At 51.7% G+C, this 19,211-nt stretch overlaps 9 protein-coding genes across 9 annotated transcripts; 5 read left to right on the top strand and 4 right to left on the bottom strand.

Moving 5' to 3' along the window:
- Positions 1-122: 122 nt before the first annotated feature.
- COCCADRAFT_6075 (uncharacterized protein) lies at positions 123-3,808 on the top strand (the record flags this gene model as incomplete). Its single annotated transcript, XM_007715320.1, has 5 exons — positions 123-271; positions 570-756; positions 816-1,089; positions 1,139-3,550; positions 3,600-3,808. 5 exons carry the CDS (start codon positions 123-125, stop codon positions 3,806-3,808), a joined length of 3,231 nt encoding a protein of 1,076 aa, XP_007713510.1.
- A 733-nt stretch (positions 3,809-4,541) lies between these two features.
- Positions 4,542-6,369, top strand: COCCADRAFT_99357 (uncharacterized protein; the record flags this gene model as incomplete). Its single annotated transcript, XM_007715354.1, has 3 exons — positions 4,542-4,756; positions 4,849-5,650; positions 5,710-6,369. The coding sequence occupies 3 exons, from the start codon at positions 4,542-4,544 to the stop codon at positions 6,367-6,369; spliced, it is 1,677 nt and encodes a 558-aa protein (XP_007713544.1).
- Positions 6,370-6,493: 124 nt separating this feature from the next.
- COCCADRAFT_99349 (uncharacterized protein) lies at positions 6,494-7,333 on the bottom strand (the record flags this gene model as incomplete). The annotated part of the gene is made up of 1 exon (XM_007715353.1): positions 6,494-7,333. The coding sequence occupies one exon, from the start codon at positions 7,331-7,333 to the stop codon at positions 6,494-6,496; it is 840 nt and encodes a 279-aa protein (XP_007713543.1).
- Positions 7,334-8,644: 1,311 nt separating this feature from the next.
- Positions 8,645-9,737, bottom strand: COCCADRAFT_37857 (uncharacterized protein; the record flags this gene model as incomplete). The annotated part of the gene is made up of 5 exons (XM_007715352.1): positions 8,645-8,697; positions 8,945-8,987; positions 9,060-9,428; positions 9,471-9,507; positions 9,625-9,737. The coding sequence occupies 5 exons, from the start codon at positions 9,735-9,737 to the stop codon at positions 8,645-8,647; spliced, it is 615 nt and encodes a 204-aa protein (XP_007713542.1).
- An 849-nt stretch (positions 9,738-10,586) lies between these two features.
- Positions 10,587-11,649, top strand: COCCADRAFT_99399 (uncharacterized protein; the record flags this gene model as incomplete). Its single annotated transcript, XM_007715351.1, has 2 exons — positions 10,587-10,784; positions 10,834-11,649. 2 exons carry the CDS (start codon positions 10,587-10,589, stop codon positions 11,647-11,649), a joined length of 1,014 nt encoding a protein of 337 aa, XP_007713541.1.
- A 37-nt stretch (positions 11,650-11,686) lies between these two features.
- On the bottom strand, positions 11,687-12,697 carry COCCADRAFT_99424 (uncharacterized protein; the record flags this gene model as incomplete). Its single annotated transcript, XM_007715350.1, has 1 exon — positions 11,687-12,697. One exon carries the CDS (start codon positions 12,695-12,697, stop codon positions 11,687-11,689), a length of 1,011 nt encoding a protein of 336 aa, XP_007713540.1.
- Positions 12,698-12,948: 251 nt separating this feature from the next.
- On the top strand, positions 12,949-13,726 carry COCCADRAFT_99350 (uncharacterized protein; the record flags this gene model as incomplete). The annotated part of the gene is made up of 3 exons (XM_007715349.1): positions 12,949-13,035; positions 13,092-13,278; positions 13,350-13,726. The coding sequence occupies 3 exons, from the start codon at positions 12,949-12,951 to the stop codon at positions 13,724-13,726; spliced, it is 651 nt and encodes a 216-aa protein (XP_007713539.1).
- A 2,092-nt stretch (positions 13,727-15,818) lies between these two features.
- COCCADRAFT_99383 (uncharacterized protein) lies at positions 15,819-18,580 on the top strand (the record flags this gene model as incomplete). Its single annotated transcript, XM_007715348.1, has 2 exons — positions 15,819-16,121; positions 16,172-18,580. 2 exons carry the CDS (start codon positions 15,819-15,821, stop codon positions 18,578-18,580), a joined length of 2,712 nt encoding a protein of 903 aa, XP_007713538.1.
- A 33-nt stretch (positions 18,581-18,613) lies between these two features.
- Positions 18,614-18,838, bottom strand: COCCADRAFT_99368 (uncharacterized protein; the record flags this gene model as incomplete). The annotated part of the gene is made up of 1 exon (XM_007715347.1): positions 18,614-18,838. The coding sequence occupies one exon, from the start codon at positions 18,836-18,838 to the stop codon at positions 18,614-18,616; it is 225 nt and encodes a 74-aa protein (XP_007713537.1).
- Between the last annotated feature and the right edge of the window lie 373 nt (positions 18,839-19,211).

Below are 19,211 nucleotides of genomic sequence, written 5' to 3'. Positions count from 1 at the left end.
AGAGTTGGAGCTGCTTGCCCTGTCCCCCCCCCCCCCGCCCGTCGCTCCATCCTCCCACCCACAACCACCGACACCGACGCACGCTACCGCACCACCAGCACCCGCGCCCTCCTCACCCATCCATGTCCACTGCCGCTGCCACGACCAGCACCTCCTCCAATGCTCTGAACGCCGTCTCCACTCCCGGCAGGCAACTGAAAATGAGCACAGCTGGCAAAGCCGCTACCGACGCACAGCGAAAGCCAGGAAGCCCCAGCGAAGGTAGCCAGAGGTAACTAGTCCCTCTCCAACTGCCCGCCCCGCCCGCCCGCCCGCCTCCTCCCATCGTACGCTGCTCCTCAGCTGCATGTCTGCCCACGCTCTACTCCGCCGCCCGACACCGCTACCACACACCGGGATATCCTCGTGTGACTTGTCGGCGGTCACATGGAGCCACGGTGCGACTGCGCTGTCCACTAGACGGCCCTCGCGCCCTGTCTTCTGTCCAATTGCCTCACCTCGCCCTGCCCTGTCCTCGATATATTTGCACCTGCCTGCGCCTGGCCCAATGCTGACTTGGCACCTTGTAGGAAGCAGCCGGCCAAAACGGCATGGACCCAGGGTACCAATCCTCTCACTCAGCGACCGACGAACCCTTCCCCATCCAACGGCCTCGTAAACTCCCAAAAGCCCACCCCGACACCCTCGTCGGGCGAAACTGCGTCTCCAATGCGGCACCTCAGCGATCGGATGATGTACCTGTTGGCCAACCTCACTGTAAGTGACGGGTGCTGCTCAATCCGAAGCCGACAAACACAGCTGACGGTCATGGTTAGGGTCTTCCGGGCATCATTACACTGAAGAATGGTGAAAAGTACTCTGGTGTGCTGTCCGGCACTTCATTGGACCCTAGCGAGCTGCGTTATGTCTTCAAGATGGTCAAGAAATTGATGCCCGCCAGCAATGCCCAGACCAATGGCACAGGCGACGTTTCCGACGACTATGTCGGTGCGGGTGACTACCACGTCATGTCCTTTGACATGAGCGACGTTGCCGATTTCAATGTCAATAACGTGGTACTTGACAAGTCTAGCGCCAAGGGCCAGAACGGTATGTGTATTGGTGACAGTCTTCTCTCGCACCAAGCTGACTGTCGTAGGTACATCGGGCTTCCGCACAGACACCGACATTTCAGGCAAGATGGCCTTCCGCGAGCGTGACCTCCAGAAATGGGAGCCGTCCGAGGTCGACCCAAGCCTGACTCTTGAGTCAACGGGACGTACGACTGAATGGGACCAATTTTCCACCAACGAGCGCCTCTTTGGCGTAAAGAGCAACTACGATGAGACTTTCTACACCACTACTATCAACAAGAACGACCCTCAGTATGCAGAGAGGGCTGCACGTGCTGAGAAGATTGCTCGGGAGATTGAAGGCAGCACTGCAACCAACGCACATGTCCGCGAGGAGCGAGGAGGGTATTCTGCTGCCGACGACAATGGTGATGAGGAAGACAAGTACAGCGGCGTGCGTCGAGACTTTCCGGCTCTGTCAACAGGCCAACCTAACCGGTATACCCCGCCTGCGCGCCGTGCACCTTCCGCTCAGCCAACCGTACCCGGCGCTCCGGTCGATCCTGCCATTATTTCCTCGTCTGTCGCACGACCTGGTTCGCAGATCGCACAACGTGCCGCCAGTCCCGCTGCGCCAGCAGCCCCTGCAACTGAAGCCCCCAAAGCCCAGGAAGCCGCCAAAGAAGCACCCAAAGAAACCACAAAGGAAACCACCAAGGAGGCCCCTAAGGAGACTCCCAAACCCGGATCAAAGCCAGCAGATGTGCACAAAGCCATCACGGAGCAACTACAGAAGCCCAGCAGTACCATCAAGTCCACAGTGGCTGCCATTCCCCCTCGCAAGGCCGGACGACCACACGATGCAACAACCAATGTGGAACATGATCTGTTGGATTCTTTCAAGCAGTTCTCGGCCGCCGAAAAACTGCGCATCTCTGACCGCCAGAGGGCTTTCGCTCGCGAAAACAAGGCAGTCAAGCTGAATGACTTGAAGAAGTTTGCGCTCAACTTTAAGTTGAGCACACCAGTGCCATCGGATTTGGTTCCCATTCTTGCTAAGGACGAGACTAAGCAGCAAGCCATTGTCGACAAGGCTAACCGACAAGCGCTTGAGTTGAAGGCTTCGCCGCCTGCAAAACCCTCAACCAGCGCTTCCGACCCCAAAGCTGCCCCACGGCCATCTGCTAAGCCTGAGCCTACCCAGGCTTCTCCAAGCACGACTGTTGACCGCCAACAAGCTCAGCGTCCCCGCCAGGGACAGCAGCCCTACGCATCGGCTAGCATGCGAGGTTCGCACCAGAACATGAACATCCCTCCTCGGAACCCGGGACTACTCAGCACTCGTCTACAGATGAATCATCAGCAGCACAAACAACAGGGTGCAGTGCCCTACAATGGCGTTCCTCAGCCAATTCCATCTCAAGACACTCGGGTGCCCCCTACTGGTTCTTCACAGCCTTCTAGCGGTGCTCAAACACCTTCCAGTGCGTCAAGGTTCAATGTTCGTGCACATGAGTTTAAGCCAAACCCAGCAGCGAACACTTTCCAGCCTGGTGGAAACCCAAGCGCCAGCTCCAGCCCTCGACCAAACTCATCACGGCAAGAAGTTCGCAAGCCGCCTGTCACCAACTTCTTCATTGGTCAAAGGCCAAATGTAAAGTCTCTGGACGGCCCAACAACCTTCAACACTGTTGGACGTCTGGAAAAGGAGGTGCAAGGCAGTGAGAAGTCGCACTCTGATATCGCGCCTCCTTACAAGACTTTCCCCACTTGGGACTTCCCTGCATCCAATTCAAACAAGGGGTATGAGCAGCTATTCGAGCATGCTCCTCCAGCAGTGCCCTTATCAGCTCCTCAACACGTAATGACTAGCGGTCCCATGCCGCATCAAATTCCTCCTCATCTTCAGGGTGCACAAGGTATGCCACAAGGCCCAACGCCCCAACACACCCCCCGAGGCCCGCCAGTGCAGCCGCATATTGGCCAGAACCCACACCAGTTCGAAGCGCCCCACATGCAATACTCGCACTCGCAGTCATCAGTCCAACCTTCACCGCGGCCCATGGCACCTTTCATGTATGGAGCACAACCCCAGCAAATGCCAGGCTATCCCCAGCCTGTCCAAGTTCCTCAGTACGGCATGAGCCCTAATGTTCAGCATGTACCTATGCGTAATGCGCAAGGCGGACAGTTCATCCAACCCCCTGGCCCAGCAATGGGAGGGCAAATGATGACGAACCAGCCTTCAAATGGGCCTTATATGGGAATGCCAGGTAACCCTCAAATGCAAATGTACTCTCCGGCTCCTGGTCCTGCATACCCACAATATCCCGGCCACATGCCTGGGCCTGGCGCCAATGGGTTCCCAAGTCCGAGACCAGGTGCTCCGATGATGAGCCACCAAGGTTCACAGCAAGGCCACCACCAGCAACCTCACATGATGTACATGCAGCCCGGAGCACCAGCACCTCAAATGTACCAGATGCAGCCAGGTTCTAGTAAGTTAATTGATGGAAGAATCACGTTGCAAAACTAACATGGCGGCAGTGGCTCCGATGCGAGGACCTTATCAACAGCCATACCAGGGTGGACATTACGGCTCGCCCCAGCAACATCCTCAATTCCCCCAACAACATCGTGGTACACCAAGTGCAAGCTACTCTCAGCCTATGATGCAACAGCATTCGACAGGGCCCCAGGTCCCACCGGCTGGCCCCGCTAACCATGGTCCGGAAGCTGTCAATGAAGCCAAATGAAAGTCTCCAAGATGAAGCTTCGCATCTTAACTCTAGCGACATTTCCCGAAAGTTGCCGCTTGAGCTCCACGAGATGCTTCCCACACTTGTTTTACTTAATTTTGCTATGCGATTAGCGTGGGTGGGTCGATATTCTCTCTAATGAGTGGCTTGACGCATAGCGACCGGCGTTGACAGGGCATGGAGGGTGCACAAAAGGATTACGGTGTGGGCAATGGCTTTGCTGGCTATGGATGTGCGGGGTGGGACAGGAAACAGTGCGTGGGAAACTACCATAGTTCGCTATCTTGAACACGATCGCAAAGCACTATGGGAGAATCGAGAGGAATGCTTTGGCTTTTCCGACTACGAGGGAGGGAGATGATCGAACAACGAAGTGGAGGGGGGAAGGGGAGGTGTGATGGTGGTGGTAGCTAGCAGAGCATGTTTTCTCCAAGACATGGTATCCAATCAGCACAACAATGCAACTAGCTTCAGTGTTAATCCATCAGCTTTCCTTTCAAGGAAGTCCATCTGATCTAAACGCAGATATGCAGGTGACAAGGATCAATCAGCAGGTACACGGACCCACCCTCTTAGCGTGCATCCAGGGTCCACACTCCCGCCGTTGTTCCGACACTACCCCAGACGGCGGACGGCATCTGCTCGCCAGAATTACCGTTCCTTATACTCACTACTTCATGTCGCTCTGTACTGCATGCCGGTTCCTCATGAAGACTTCGAACTGAGCAGCATGACCGATACCGCCGCCGAACCACTGATCCCCAGTTCCCGACACGACTTCCCTCCCGATACGCGCAACCCGTACACCACCGACAACGATGACGACACCGAGATACACGACGACCACGACGACGAAGTCGACGAGAGCGCCCTAGTTTCCCCGGGCCTCTTCATCTGGATCCTAACCATATGCGCCGGCGTCAGCGGTCTATTATTCGGCTACGAGTACGCTTTTTTTTCTTGCTTACAATTCTCTCTCTCTACCTTACCTTTCTTATTACACTTCCGAACACCAAGTCTAACATTTGTGTGTAAAGTACCGGCGTCATTTCTTCGACCCTCGTTTCCATCGGTACCGATCTCTCCTCCCGATCGCTCACTACCCTCGATAAAAGTCTTATAACGTCGTGTACATCGTTTTTTGCGCTGCTGGCCTCGCCGCTTACGGGCGTGCTGGCGGATTCGTACGGGCGCCGGACGGTGATTTTCGTGGCGGACGTGCTTTTTGTACTTGGTGCGCTATGTCAGGCCTGGACGAGCAGTGTGGGCGGGATGATTCTGGGCAGGTCGATTGTAGGGGCTGCGGTAGGGAGCGCGTCGTTTGTTGTGCCGCTGTATATTTCAGAGCTGAGTCCGAGTCCGTTTCGGGGCAGGTTGGTGGTTGTGAGTAGTTTGTTTGTGACGGGCGGACAGGTTGTGGCGTATGTTGTTGGGTGGCTGTTTTCGCAGCGGGTGCATGGGTGGAGATGGATGGTTGGGTTGGGAGCGTTGCCCGCAGCGGTGCAGTTTGTCATGTTGTTCTTTTTGCCGGAGACGCCAAGGTATTTGGTTAAGGCTGGGAGGGTGCAGCAGGCGAGGGCGGTGCTGGGAAGGGTGTATAAGAGTGAGGAGGGTGGAGCTAAGTTGGTGGGTGCTGTGCTAAGGCGAGTGGAGAGGGAAATTGAAGAAGAGGAAGATGCGGCTGGTTTACGGGGTATGCCCGAGTCTGCAAAGTCTGGCTGGAGAGCAAAAGTAGAAAGAGCGCAAGACAACCTATCTCAACTGATTGTCATTGGAGGAAACCGAAGGGCATTGATAATCGCTTGCATGCTCCAAGGCTTCCAACAACTATGCGGTTTCGTAAGTAATCCCTACTATCCTCAAGCTCCTCCCCAACATACTAACCACACCCACCCCAGAACTCCCTCATGTACTTCTCCGCCACAATCTTCCGCATGGTAGGCTTCTCCTCCCCAACCCTAACCTCGCTCTCCATCGCCCTCACAAACTTCCTCTTCACCCTCGTCGCCTTCCACTTCATCGACCGCATCGGCCGCCGCCGCATCCTTCTCTACTCCATCGCAATCATGATCCTCGGCCTCATCCTCTGCGCCATAGCATTCATCTACGTCGACCTGCCCGCTGCCGCCGAAGAAGAAACAGTTTTCGACACCGATGCAAACACCAAAACGTGGCCTCTTATTATTCTTGTATCCATGATTACATATGTAGCTGGTTACGCGATTGGTATGGGCAACGTTCCCTGGCAGCAATCCGAACTTTTTCCCCTATCAGTTCGTTCGCTGGGATCGGGCATTTCGACGGCCACGAATTGGGGCTCGAATACCCTGGTTGGTCTTACGTTTTTGCCCATGTTGCATCTTTTTAGTCCTGCTGGCACGTTTGCGGTGTATGCGGTTGTGTGCGGGGTTGCGTGGGGCACGGTCTGGAGGATCTATCCTGAGACGGCGGGGTTGGGGCTTGAGGATGTGGGAGGGTTGTTGAGGGAAGGGTTTGGAGTCAGGGAGAGCGTGAGGGGGTTTGAGGAGCGGAAGAGAGAACGGGAGAGGGGGCGGTGATATAGACGAGGTGTTTTAGATGACATAGAATCAAGAATGTTCAAGCAGTAATTCTGACGACATGTTTTTTTGTAACAACCCAAGTGCTCGTCGATTCACCACAGTGCCCTCCTGACCAAAAACCTCATCCCAAAAACAAATCCAATACCCTTGCATACTTTTCTGGAAACTGATACAAATGCCCATGGCCTGAATCTTTAAAAATACACAACTCGGCCTTCTTCATCCTCTGCTGCATAAGCCAGCTATTCGGCGTTGGCGTCATAACATCCGTCTTCCCATTCGTGACCAACACCTCCTTGTCCAACTGCTCCATCCGCTGAAAAAACGCTGCATCACTCACAAATGCTGCGATGGCCGCATTCTGCACTTGTGTCCCGGCTTCATCCACGAACGTCGTGCGTTGCTCGCCATCGACATGGCGCTCGGGTAGCCGGTGCCACCAAGCTTCGCCCAGCGCACGACTGGTTTCAGAGGGGTAGAAGAAGAGATCGAGCATGGTATCTAGCGTTGGGTTCGGCTGGCTCGCCTTAATCATGATGTTGGGGTCTGGCGCTACGAATCCAGTTGTATACGCCGATTGCGTCCCAGCCAGCACGAGTTTCCGGACTAGATGCGGGTACTCTAGTGTGAGAACTTGAGCGGTGAAGCCTCCCATGGAGAAACCTAGGACGTCTACTTTGGGCACGTTGATGGCGGAGAGGAAATCAGCGATTGTGGCGGCAGCACCGCCGATGGTGGGTTGGATGGTGCCGGAACTGTGGCCGCATCCGGCGTTGTCGAGGAGGATTAGGGAGCGCGTGGTGGCGATGCTGTTGAGGAGGAGGGGATCGATTAGGTCCATTGTCCCGCGGAAGTGGGTTATCCAGAGTAGAGGGAAGGGGGACGGTGCGCCGAAGCGGCGGTAGGCAAGGGTTGTGTCTTTGACATCTATGTAGTGGGTTGGGACTGTCTGAGCGGACATTGTTGGGGATCTGGGATAGGTATCGAGGGTAGTGGGGATAAAATGTTGTAGAGTTTTGTAGTCGTTGGCTTGTCTTTTTCGAACAATGAATACTTGTTCTTATGTGTAGTATTGCGGTGGTGATTATTGATCATCGTAGCTTACAAAAACTGACTGCCCATGATACTCTTACACAGAAGTGAGCTAGTGCTTGCCGAGTTTCTTCCCAAAGTAGTGTACTTGGATGCATGGGCTTCGGTTGTTGAGTAAACATTCGAGAGAACACTTGATTTGCGCCTTTTCGAGGTAACAAGGGTTCTAGCTCATATAATCAGTCTTGGTCCATTCATTTGTTCCTAGCGCTTCCTTGATTACTCTTTCGAATGCAGCCAAGAGACTTGAGTGCTTAGTAAACTGCCCGAAATGGCGGTTTATTGTTTGGATTTCGAATACCGTGCAAGGTAAGTAGTCACTCTGTGTAGACAGGAGGACTTTGCACAAAAAATAGAACACTTCCACCTTAACCATTGCCTTGTCATTGCCATCACACTAGGACTACATCTTTTCTCGGAAACGAAGTCCAGTAACATCGTCGTTCGCTAGGAATATCGTCGTCTTTGAGGAGGCAGAACCCCACAAACTTAAACGCATCTTTGAAACAATCATATAAAGTTGGTCGCAACACTAGTTTGAGGTCCCTTACGTACTCCCATCCCGTCATGGCCCGTTTTGCGGAACAGCGAAATACCACATCCCCAACCTCAATATCTGCGGGTGTGACTCCCAATGTCCCATAGGAAAAGCCAAAATTGCCATCTGTGCGCATTGTTCGAAAAACTTGGCTCTGCGCCAAGACGCTGTTCACGATACGCGATAGGTTATTGGGCCAGTGATGAGTTGATGGATGTTACGGTTCTTTCAGCCAGTTTATTAGGGTAGATTGAAACAACTGTGAAGTGTTCTCATCTAGCAAGGCCCACCAGAAGGGTTCCAAGTCATCCGCGTAAAGGTCCTTCTGATTGATGATGTTAGCTGCCAGTAAAATAAGACATGCTAGATTCTCTCTCAGTCGCTTTCGAATCTGCCATCCTCGTTCTCTGTCCACAGAGTCTTGTTGCCACCCAACGTCGGTAACAATATTGGCGGGATGTGACTGGCTTTGGGGTGATATATCTCAAACTTGGATGACAGACCCATAGAGCGAACCAGATAGTCGAAGGCAACAACCATTCGGTAAATCTATAAGTATTCCACCATCGATCTCCGTATAGAACAAACGTGGCTGAATGAAAATGTTTACTTGTCTCCAGTCTGGCACCCACGACGGGTCCGTCAGCTCATGTTCGCGAATAGATCCGAAAATCCGGAGATGGTACCAGAACTTGCTCGGCTGCAATTGTATCATGTTTTCCGCCAGGCACTTGTACGTCTCTACCCAACTTTTGGTGTAATCCACTTTCGGGAGTATCTGGGGGGGCATCGATGAGTCTCTCCGATCATATATCCCTACCGCCGGTTCTGAGCCACTGTAGTTGTGATCCAGTATACCGTACAGAGCGAATAATCGATCTCTCGGATCGCTACATTCTGCAGAAACATGCTCCAGTAGGGAGTCTGGGAGCCATAACTCACGTTTCAACGAAGTCTCAATAGTCTTCTTGGCGACTTTATAAGGCTGGTAACTGGCCCATCCACCTTAAGTCTTGTGTTGCTCGTCTAATTCCGGTAGAAGCAAGGTCCCCCTTACGAACCAATTCCACGAGATCTTGTCATATCCGTAATGAACTGTAATTTCATGAGCAAGGGCAATTTCTTGCAGGACCCAACGCCGCGTAAACCAAGGGTTGAGAAACAATTGTTGTAAGGTCGACTGCGTAGCCGCACAGTCTTTACGAAACTGATTTGGGAGAGATATAGTTTCTTTCTCTAGCTCATCGACAACGACGATCCTCTTCAAGTGTGTAAAAACTGCCTGTGCATCGAATGTTCCCCCAACGCCGAGCCAGGCATGGACTTTCAAGGTAGCTGTGTAAATGCTGCGCATTAGGGGCACTTGAAGCGTCTTCTCTTCCGCGTCGGCTTGGTTAATACATATAGCGTCGATCCAAAGACGGCGCTCTTTGTGAGGTTTTCATAAATGGCGTAGCAGGGAGTCGACGTTTGCGGTAATAGCGAGTGAAGGTATGCGTCCATGGCTGAAGTTCTTGAAGTGGATAATGTGAGTAAACCTGGGTTCGCCTCAACAGTATGATACAGCATCGAACCCTTGAGAAGAACTTGTGGTATCATGGGATAATTCTTCGCTGTTGTACTAAAAGTGGGCTTCGAGTGGTGCCTGGAAGTCGATTGCGGGGTACAGTATCAGAATGCGGATTGCCTCTCTCGTCGGGGGTCCCTCATAAACATGACTCGGTAGTGGGTCCATTTTATTTCGGGAACGTTCCTGACATGCGTGACTTGGGTTCTCCAGTAGAGATACTGCCGGGGTATGCGGCTAGACGGTAGCAGCCGTTGCTTACCCCGGATGTTGTAGCGTAAATGCATGAGTTGTAAACGCGGGGAGCTCGCACCCAGGCTATGCGATTCCTGTGAGCTATTTGACTGGTGCATCTCTCATAAAAGCTTAGTGTTAATTCACTGCTTCTGATAAGTAAAATTATCTAGTGGTCATACATCACTTTGGCCGAAGTAGGCCAAGGTAAATTGCAGTTATTATGGCTTTGCGCCTTGCGAAATTACAAGCCGCAACATGTGTTGGTCAAAGACTCGACAAAAGCCACTTTCTGAAGTAAGGCCGCGCGTATATGTGATCGAAGTTATCTTATCGAGCGATGTTCTCAAGTAGTCAACCGTCCGTCTCGGCCAATCACATCGCATGCTGCCGCGCTCAGCCACCCTTAATCCTGCCACTTTTGTAAGCTCCTATTATTGTCGTTGGCTGAGCGGGTGACGCGATCATCCATGCGCCTGTTTCGCCGTACGCCGGCGGTATTATCGCACAACTGTCAAATCAAGCTCAGCCGAGCGTTTCTGCCAATCAAATAAGCAAAGCCGTTCCTATGGATCGTGCGGAACGAGCACTCTGCCTGACGGTCCAATGAGGCTCAGGCGCGCGTAATGCTCTTGATTGCAGCGTGGCTCATACCGCCATGACTGCATGCGCAAGTCCAACTGACGTCTGTACTTATAAGTTGGGACAATCGCCATTGTAAGCAGTCGCATCATTACAAATCCTTTTACCATGACAACATTACAAAACTCAGTAGCCTGGACAATGCCGAACAACCAAGTCACAGCAAAGGACGTTGATGTAGTCCAAGGCAGAATATTTTGGTTACCAGCAGAGGGGGACTTGCCAAGGCAGGCGGTGAAGAGAGCATGTGGCGCAGGCGTTGTCGAGGGCATCTATGGGCATCCAGTTGTTGTGGTTTCGAGGCCTGCAGAAGATAGCCACATAGCTCATTTCCAAGTTGTGAGTAACATGTTTATTGTAATTCGTAGATGCCGCTAACATGCTCAAGATCTCCTCACGGCACCGAAGAACACTTGGCGACCTATACAACAAGTCAAACGAATTCCATATCACCCTACACACCTCATATCTACCGATAGCGCCATCGCCAGATCATTCACACGGAAGTCTGAGAAAGACTATAAAGCGATCTTCAACTCTGCAATTAGCCAACGGCGCTCGACTGCAATTGGATTCACATGTAAATATCCGAAACGTTTACAAAATCGACTGGTCGCTCTTGAAAGAGTACACAGATCCAGAGACCCCGGACGTCAAACAATTTTACTTCGATCGTGAGTCGACAACACGGCTGTTGGCCAAATCCGCCATCCTCACCACATACGAACCGGGTGCGCAGCATCAAACACTTTCCTCGCAAACTCTGGAGAGCACATGTTTGAGTTCTGATGTTTCAGATATGATGCCTGCGCTGCAAAGATCAATCTCGGAGCCCACATGGGTATTAGCAGATGATGTTCGAACAGTCAGTGGTCGGAGGTACTCAGAGTCGGACATTTGCTCTGCAAAATCATTTAGATACTCAGGGGCTTGCAACTCTTCGTCGAGCCTTCAATCACGAGTCGATGAGCATGAATTTCTAAGCAGTTCTATGTCAGAAACCCAAAAAGATACAGTGGGTGAAACGGCGACACATGGTCCATCAATATGGAACATGAAGCACCCATTGGATTGCTTGTGGAGACACGTCACTGATGGTTTTAAAAGCACTACCATAACACGAAGCCATCTCAAGAGACGCGAGAAGAGCCAGTTGTGGGTGAATGCGAAGGGTGTAGTGGCAGTAATAATAGCTTCAATATAGGAATCAAACAATATTAATAATCAACAACTCTTTGTGATCATCCGGTGTGTTTTCCATAAGCGTCGATCCATTTGAGAGCATTAGAAGCGGTGTGGGCCTCGTCTTGTGGTCTTTCGTCGTTTGTCAAGTTTTGAACATAATCTTGAAGATGCTGATATGTTACCGAGTGTCCCGCGCTGGACATGTCTTGTGCGAGAGCTGTGCGAATGAAAACCCATAGTGACTCGTTCTCGATGCTGAACTTAATGGCGTAATCTAGCACATCTCTCACCAGCTCTTCCCTCAGTGATGGCGCTAGTCGAGGCATCAAGTACAAAAGAAAAGACCAACCAGATATGTCGCTTGGATGTCTAGTACACCATTTTTTGACGATTCGGACAAACTGGTCATCCGCTCCGAAACCATGGGCTTTTTGCACCAACCTACGAGCATACTGCCAAGCATGATAATTCTTAGGATGTTGCTCCCCAGATTTGCACACAGCCTCGAGCTCGTTGTTCCAAAAGACCGCCTTCTGATCACCCAATGTTTCTGTCAGACCAACTGTTATAAGAGAGTCTACAATATGGGAGCGGTGATACCATAGAGTTGGTGACTTTGACTGACGATGCAGTGGAGATGTGAGGACGCTATCCAGAAAATAAAGCTCTCGTTGTAGAGCTTTATGAAATATGTTCCCAGCGTGAAGTCCGTGTTCAGCTTCTAGCTGGGAAAGCACGCGCTTACGATAGTTTGCAGCAGTGAGATGTTCCGGGTCAAAAAGAAGCATAATCTCTGTCGTCTGCATTGTCTGATTTATTGTGGCAGGATCATTGCTCTCTCTGTTCCCGAAGAATAGTCCACGTGCTTCCATGTAAGCCAAGGTAAGTGCTTTCTTTGATATTCCAAGTGATGATCCTTCTTGTATCAAGACACCGTCTGGTGGCTGCACAGACGGAGGGAGAATTGTAATTTCAACGACTTCGTGGTCATGCTCTTGGAAGTACTCGGTCAATGATGTATAAGCCAGTTTTTGTAACTGAGATCTTTTGGAAACGTCTGAATCCATCATGTAGGGCTTGAACACATTGAGTCGTCTGGTCAATTTTGGTGCTGACTGAAACTGAAATTGAGCTGTCGAGCTAAGGAAGTAGAAAGAGTCGACAGGCAAGTGCAGGAAGCATGGTTACGCACGGTCCACTGCTCTAGCCTGTCACTACTAAATTCCACCGTATGACATAACGGCTTTTCGCTCATCTGGACACAACACCATGCGATGAGAGCACCCCGCATAACGATTCCTCTCCACCGCCTCCAACCATGCCATCGCTTCTTCTGGTAGTCTTTATTCTCCAGTTGCTGCTTCATGTCATCAATACGGTTGGCAAAAACACCGTCAACGAGCTGGTAAGCCCCGCCTTGGATTGCAAACACGGGAGGACCCGGTGCTGACAAGGCTCCAGCTATGGATACTTTACAATAAGCTACCGACGCCCAGTTCGGGCTCTGCAAAGCGATGTCAGATTCTGAAGAAGGAGATTGTTCAGCTGAAGCGCGAGTTGGGGAACACGTCGCCTCAGGACAACTTCTCCAAATGGGCAAAACTTGACAGACAGCACAACAAGGCCATGGCCGAGTATCAGAAACTGGGTGCGTTGCAGTTGGCTCGGCAGCATTTGTCTGTCCAAGTCGCGTGTGCTTACTGACGTGCTTTGCTCTAGATGGCTCCTTGCGCTCGCATCACTCGACTTTCACGTCTGCCGTCTCGACCCTTCGCTGGCTCGGAACGCAGGGCCTCCGCTTCGTCCTACAATTCTGGTTCGCGAAATCGCCCATGTTCTGGATACCGGCGGGCTGGGTGCCGTACTACGTGGAATGGATACTCAGTTTCCCCCGCGCGCCGTTAGGCAGTGTGAGCATAAACGTATGGGGTATTGCATGCGCAAGTATGATTGCTCTTGTTGCCGAGGCAGTTGCGGCAGCATGGGTACTCATCATGCACAAGCCGACACCTGTGGCTGCAGAGAAGCAGCGCCAGAAGCAAGAGGCCATGGCATTCAGCGCCAATCAGAAACCTACAGAAAAGAAGGAACTATAGTAGTTTTTTGCCTTTGCGCTTGGCGTATGCCGGTGCAGATGCCACGTTTCTGGCGGTATTCTACGAATACAAGTATTGAAATCAATAATGTCTCCCATCAAAAGACGCAAAGTCGTCCTGGCTTTCGCTCTGACACTGCAACACGAGTGGGATGATCTTGGCAGATCGTTTGGCTTCTTCTAGGCTACAAATTGAACCCGTGATCGTGGAGGAGTAGCGAATCACCGAGTCTTCGAAAGAGCCAATGTCAAATATCAACAACAAATGTGCACGCAAGAAGTAATGACTGGCGACGCTGTACAGAGCAGTTGAACATGAAGCTGCGCAATTATACAGTAAGCTCGCGCTTATGTCGAGAGTTCTGGGTGAGATGTTTTGGTAGTTGGTTGCGGCGAAGAATCGGAGGAAGAAAAGTTGAGAACTAAGCGGCGCTAAGGCATCGCGGACCGACAATGATCCGCGACCCGCTTTCCGTCTCCTGCTTGCTCCGCGGCGATGACCTTGTCAACTCATAGCACGCTTCACAATTGCAGATGTACTTACGCTCTCTCAACTAAACACTTACACTGGACATCTCGCCTGTTCTTGCAATTGCTCAGGTCATGATTCGTGTTCTTTTTCTCTTACACTTGAGATGTTGAAGTGTGCCCAGCCCGTGTTGGTCTGGAACGCATACGGCACTGACGACACGACTAAGCCTTGCGCTTATTATGACTAAGTTCCAGTGGGCGTTGAAGAATCCGATTCAGCACCGACCCGGACCATTCTTCCTGAGGTTGTGTCAGCTGTGAACCCCAACAGAGGGCGTTTTTTTTTCTGGGGCATTGACTAGCCGGATACGGTAGCCTTAGACAAAGTTGCCGGTGCGAAGCCCTTGATCGCCGTTCAAGCGAGCATTCTCTCTCTCGTCTGGCCAATCATGTACGCATAAGCCTCTGGAAAGGCCTCACGGCTCGCATCGACGCACAGGTAGTATACGAGTGCGAGGGGTAATGTCGGTATCACTATGTGCCGTGTTTTCCAAAGCACGCACCAAAGTCACCCGATGTTGATGATTGAATCGCGCTCTCCCTTGGGCCGCTCGGACGACCATGACTGGAATTTAGTGACAGCGACGCTCTGCAGCTGCCCAAGGCACATGACTTTACCGACCCCACACGAGCGGCTCACTTCTTCCCCGCAATCTGGGACCAAGGCATTACGTGCAGTCATTGCACGCAGGCTGCCGCCCAGCCCTAAACACTCAGCAAAAGCCCGTGGTTGGAATAGAGTTCTTGAGGCGTCTGGGCGAGGCAGGGTGGGGAACCATGGACACGGCAGATTGCTGGACGCGTACTACAACAAACCATGGCCCTGACGCTTTGAGAACGCCGCCCGTTTCGTGCATATCGTCTTCTCCATGACGGCTGGTGCTGAGTGAAAATCTTTCGACCCAAACCTAATCCACCCCACAACATCCAACGCTGTCCAGACCCTAAGCGGAGCCAACAAACGTCTGCGTCTGCGTCTGCGTCTGTGACTCGAGCCGACCAAGCGTCAGGCAGCCCGTTCGTCCGTCAACCTGTAGGTGTTCAATTTCCATGATCCCCGTGATTCGCCAAGAGGCCGCCCAGTGCGAAAGCGACGTATTCGCTGAGACTCGGCCGGGACAGGCGCTGTGACGAAGTGGCGTCACCTCTCCGCACGATCCATACGTGTTTCTCCCAATGATGATCAGAGGATTTTCGCTCTGGCGCAAGCCCTGTCCAATTCGTGGACAAGTCGCGCATTTAGCAACGTCAACTCCACATCGCCCGCCTTGACTGAATTCTCCGCCTTTTTCTGGGGTCGGTGGTCTTTTCACCGCATCGTCCCGCCTGTCCCCGTACACCGTCTCTCCTGCATCTCTCCTGCACCTCCGCGCATTCGCCACTCCTCAACACCAACACCCACTGTCAAAATTCCCCTTGACAGTAGGGCTGGCACCAGATAATGCCGTGGCCTGAACGCCAGATTCCGAGACGCCCGCGAACGCGATAAGACGCTGCTCCGCAATCCATCATCTTCGCTCCATCTATGGCATCCCTGAATTCGTTATAGCCCAGTGCACGACATGGCCGCCACCAATCTCGATGGAGATTTTCCCACGCGGGGCCCAGTTGTCATGGGCGTTTCGGCCGCAACGCTAGCAATATGTTCAGTATTCGTAGGCCTTCGTCTGGTGTCCAGGTTTTTGGTGGTGAGAAAGCCGGGATGGGATGACTATACGATGATCCTCGCATGGGTCATTGCTTTTGGCGCCTCTTTTTCCATATGCTATGGCACGACAAAAGGATTGGGACGCAAACAAGAAAATATGCCACCAGAGTGGCAGGGGCCGATGAAAAAGTCATCCTATGCCTTCTCTGTACTCTATGTACGTACTCGACATTTCACATTGAGAGTGCCAATGCTAAGATGCGGCAGAATCCCGCTCTGATGGCGACCAAGACCTCGATTCTCTTATTCTACCTGACGCTATCCAAAACCCAGAAATTGTTTCGAAGAGCTACTATCGCAACCCTTGTCGTAGTCAATGTTGGCGGACTGGCGCTAACAATTCTTAACATTCTGCAATGCCGACCCGTTGGTGCTGCATGGGCTTCTCCAGTTCCTACTACAGCACGCTGTACCAACATCGTCACAATCTACCTCTCCTCGGCGCCGCTGAACATCATCACTGACTTGGCCATCCTGTTTCTCCCAATGCCAATACTCACCAGCATGCGACTGCCTAAAAAACAGAAAATTATCCTGGTTATCACGTTCGGTTTCGGCATATTCGTAGCAGTTGTTGATGTCATCCGTATTGCATACCTTCAGCAAGCTCAGCGCAACACTCTCGAGGCTGCGCAACGGCAAACTACCGAATCAGGAAATGAGCAAAGAAACATGAGTGATTTCTCGTGGTTTTCATCTTTGTCGTTTATGTGGAGTGCTGTCGAGATCAACCTAGGCATAATGTGTGGCTGCGTTCCTGCCCTGAAGCCACTAGTCAGGAGATTTCTTCCCAGCTGGGTTATTGACCACACGATTCGCGACACAACGACACAAACCAGCGATGAACATGTCCTCCATCCCGACATACTCGATTCCCGAAGGCACTCAGATCTATTGACACCTCCTGCGTCCCCACTAAGCAAACCCGGTGGAGCTCGTAGGAGTGGTGGTGACGAGCCGATGGCTATGATGGATTTTCTTACGACTCCCGACATGACTGAGTTGCCGCAGCTCAGAACACTGAATACAAACGCCACATTCCGGACTCAACGCCAACAAGTAACGTTCTTCGACTTTGTCAATACGGGACAAAAGAAGAACATCACCTTACGAAGCAATCGAGAATCGATATATCCCGTGCTCATGGTGACTGTACTTTTTGCAGTTTGGGGGTTTGCCTATGGATTCCTGGACGTCTTGAACTCTCGGTTTCAAGAGGTTGCCCATACAAGCGATTGGCAGACGGTAGGCCAACACTCTGCCTACTATGCTGGCTATCTTGTGGGGCCTTTGACCTTTGGACGACTTGTTTTCAAGATTTGGGGATTCAAAGCCTGCTACATGGTCGGATTGTCAGTCTATGCTTGTGGGGCTCTCGTATTCTGGCCGTCCGCCGTGCTGAATTCTTTTCCAGCATTCCTAATATCCAATTTCATTGTTGGGGCCGGACTTTCGACCTTAGAACTCGGTGCAAATCCCTTCATAGCTCTTTGTGGACCACCAGAGTATGCAGAGGCACGGTTGAACTTGTCGCAAGCTGTTCAGGCAGTCGGTAGCATCATCTCTCCAATTTTGGCGAAAAAGGTGCTCTTTCCCGCAAACGCTGCGAGCTTGATTGATGTGCAATGGACGTATCTCGGCATCTCATTTTTCAACATCGCCCTTGCCGTCATCTACTTTTACGTACCACTTCCAGAAGCCACAGATGATCAACTCGAGGATGCTAGCCAGCGTACTGTGCCCCATGCACGCGAGGCTACAGTCAAGCTTGGATCCAGGTCCGTCAAGGTCCTATGGGTAAGTCTAGCTATGGCGGTATTTTCGCAGTTCTGCTATGTTGGAGGCCAGGAGTCTACCTCTACTTCATACAACGAGTATCTCAGTCGCGTCATGCCTAGCATTGATCCTGTATCCCAGCAAGCCTACGGTCACACTGCTTTTGCTGTTTCTCGATTCCTGGCTGCATTCATCGATATCTGGGTCAAGCCGCGCTACAGCTTGCTGTTCTTTTATTTGGGGGCGATTGCTTTCACAGCAGCAGCGATACACGTCTCCGGCTCCACGGGAGTAGCAATCATCGCCATGGTCATGTTCTTCGAAGGTCCAATCTTCCCCCAGATTTTCGCACAGGGCATCCGCGGCATGGGCAAGCACACCAAAGACGCCTCTGCCCTCCTCGTCTCCGCCATCAGCGGCGGCGCCGTCTTCCCACCCATTATGTTCGCCATCCTCAAGACCCAAAACCCACAACTCGCCTTCTGTGTCATTGTCGCCACCTACTCGGCCGGCGCCCTCTACCCGCTCTACCTCAATATTGTCCCTGCTGCCCGCAGGCTATCGGACCCCGTGCGCGACGAGAAAACAAGACGCGAATCCGAGGCTGAGGAAAAGCAGCGGCGCAGCTCGTCGCACGTTGAGAAGCTGAGGCGATGGAGCAAGGGTAAGAAGAAGAATAGCATTTCAAAGGAGAACCAGGAGTTGCCGTCTATAGAGCATCGTGAGCGGCGCAGTTGGCCGGAGGGTTTGGCGCCCCGGAATGATAGCTTGGCTATTGAGCCTGTGAGGACGAATACACCTACTACTACCGGTGGTAGTAGTACCTTGAGTATGAGGTGAAGTATTTCCGTACTTTCTTCCTTGTCCCGTTTTTTACCTCTCTTTTCCTTTTTTTCTCTTTCTGTTCAATGTCTTGTTTATGATACCATGAAGTTTTCTTCTTCTTATCTCTTCTTTCGGTCCATGTAACAATAGTGCATTCTTGCATTTTGTGGCGTTTTTTCTCTTCTCCCCCTTCTGGTACTTGTCTTTGTACCTAGGCCGTTTTCCCTTTTTTTTCTTACAGAGATACCATGGGAGGGATGGGCGGCTTCTCATTCCTAGGTCGGGCATGTAGGTTTACGGGCTACGGTATGGGATGGATTGGCTGATGGGTAATTCCATGGTTTATGTACTGTGGGGGAATGAATGACTGGGTCGGAGGGTTTAGTCGTCTTTTTCCATCGGTTAGACAGACGTAGTATGGGATAGTGGGTAAGGGTATGTAAACTAAGAAAAGGAAAAAACAGATTAAGAAGTGTTGATTAAGAGTGCTGTGGTATTTACCTGACGTGGTGGGTAACCGATTAATATTACCCTTGGAGAGGTGTTGTGTGTGTGTGACCAAGAGAGAATAGAGTTATGGAGATACAAATGAAATAAAAAGACTAGCTAGTCATTCGTTCTCACTTTCTTCATCAGTGAACAGAGA

Source organism: Bipolaris zeicola (assembly GCF_000523435.1).
Source record: "Bipolaris zeicola 26-R-13 unplaced genomic scaffold scaffold_103, whole genome shotgun sequence".
NCBI lineage: Eukaryota > Fungi > Ascomycota > Dothideomycetes > Pleosporales > Pleosporaceae > Bipolaris > Bipolaris zeicola.
This window is presented reverse-complemented; position numbering and strand designations above follow the sequence as displayed.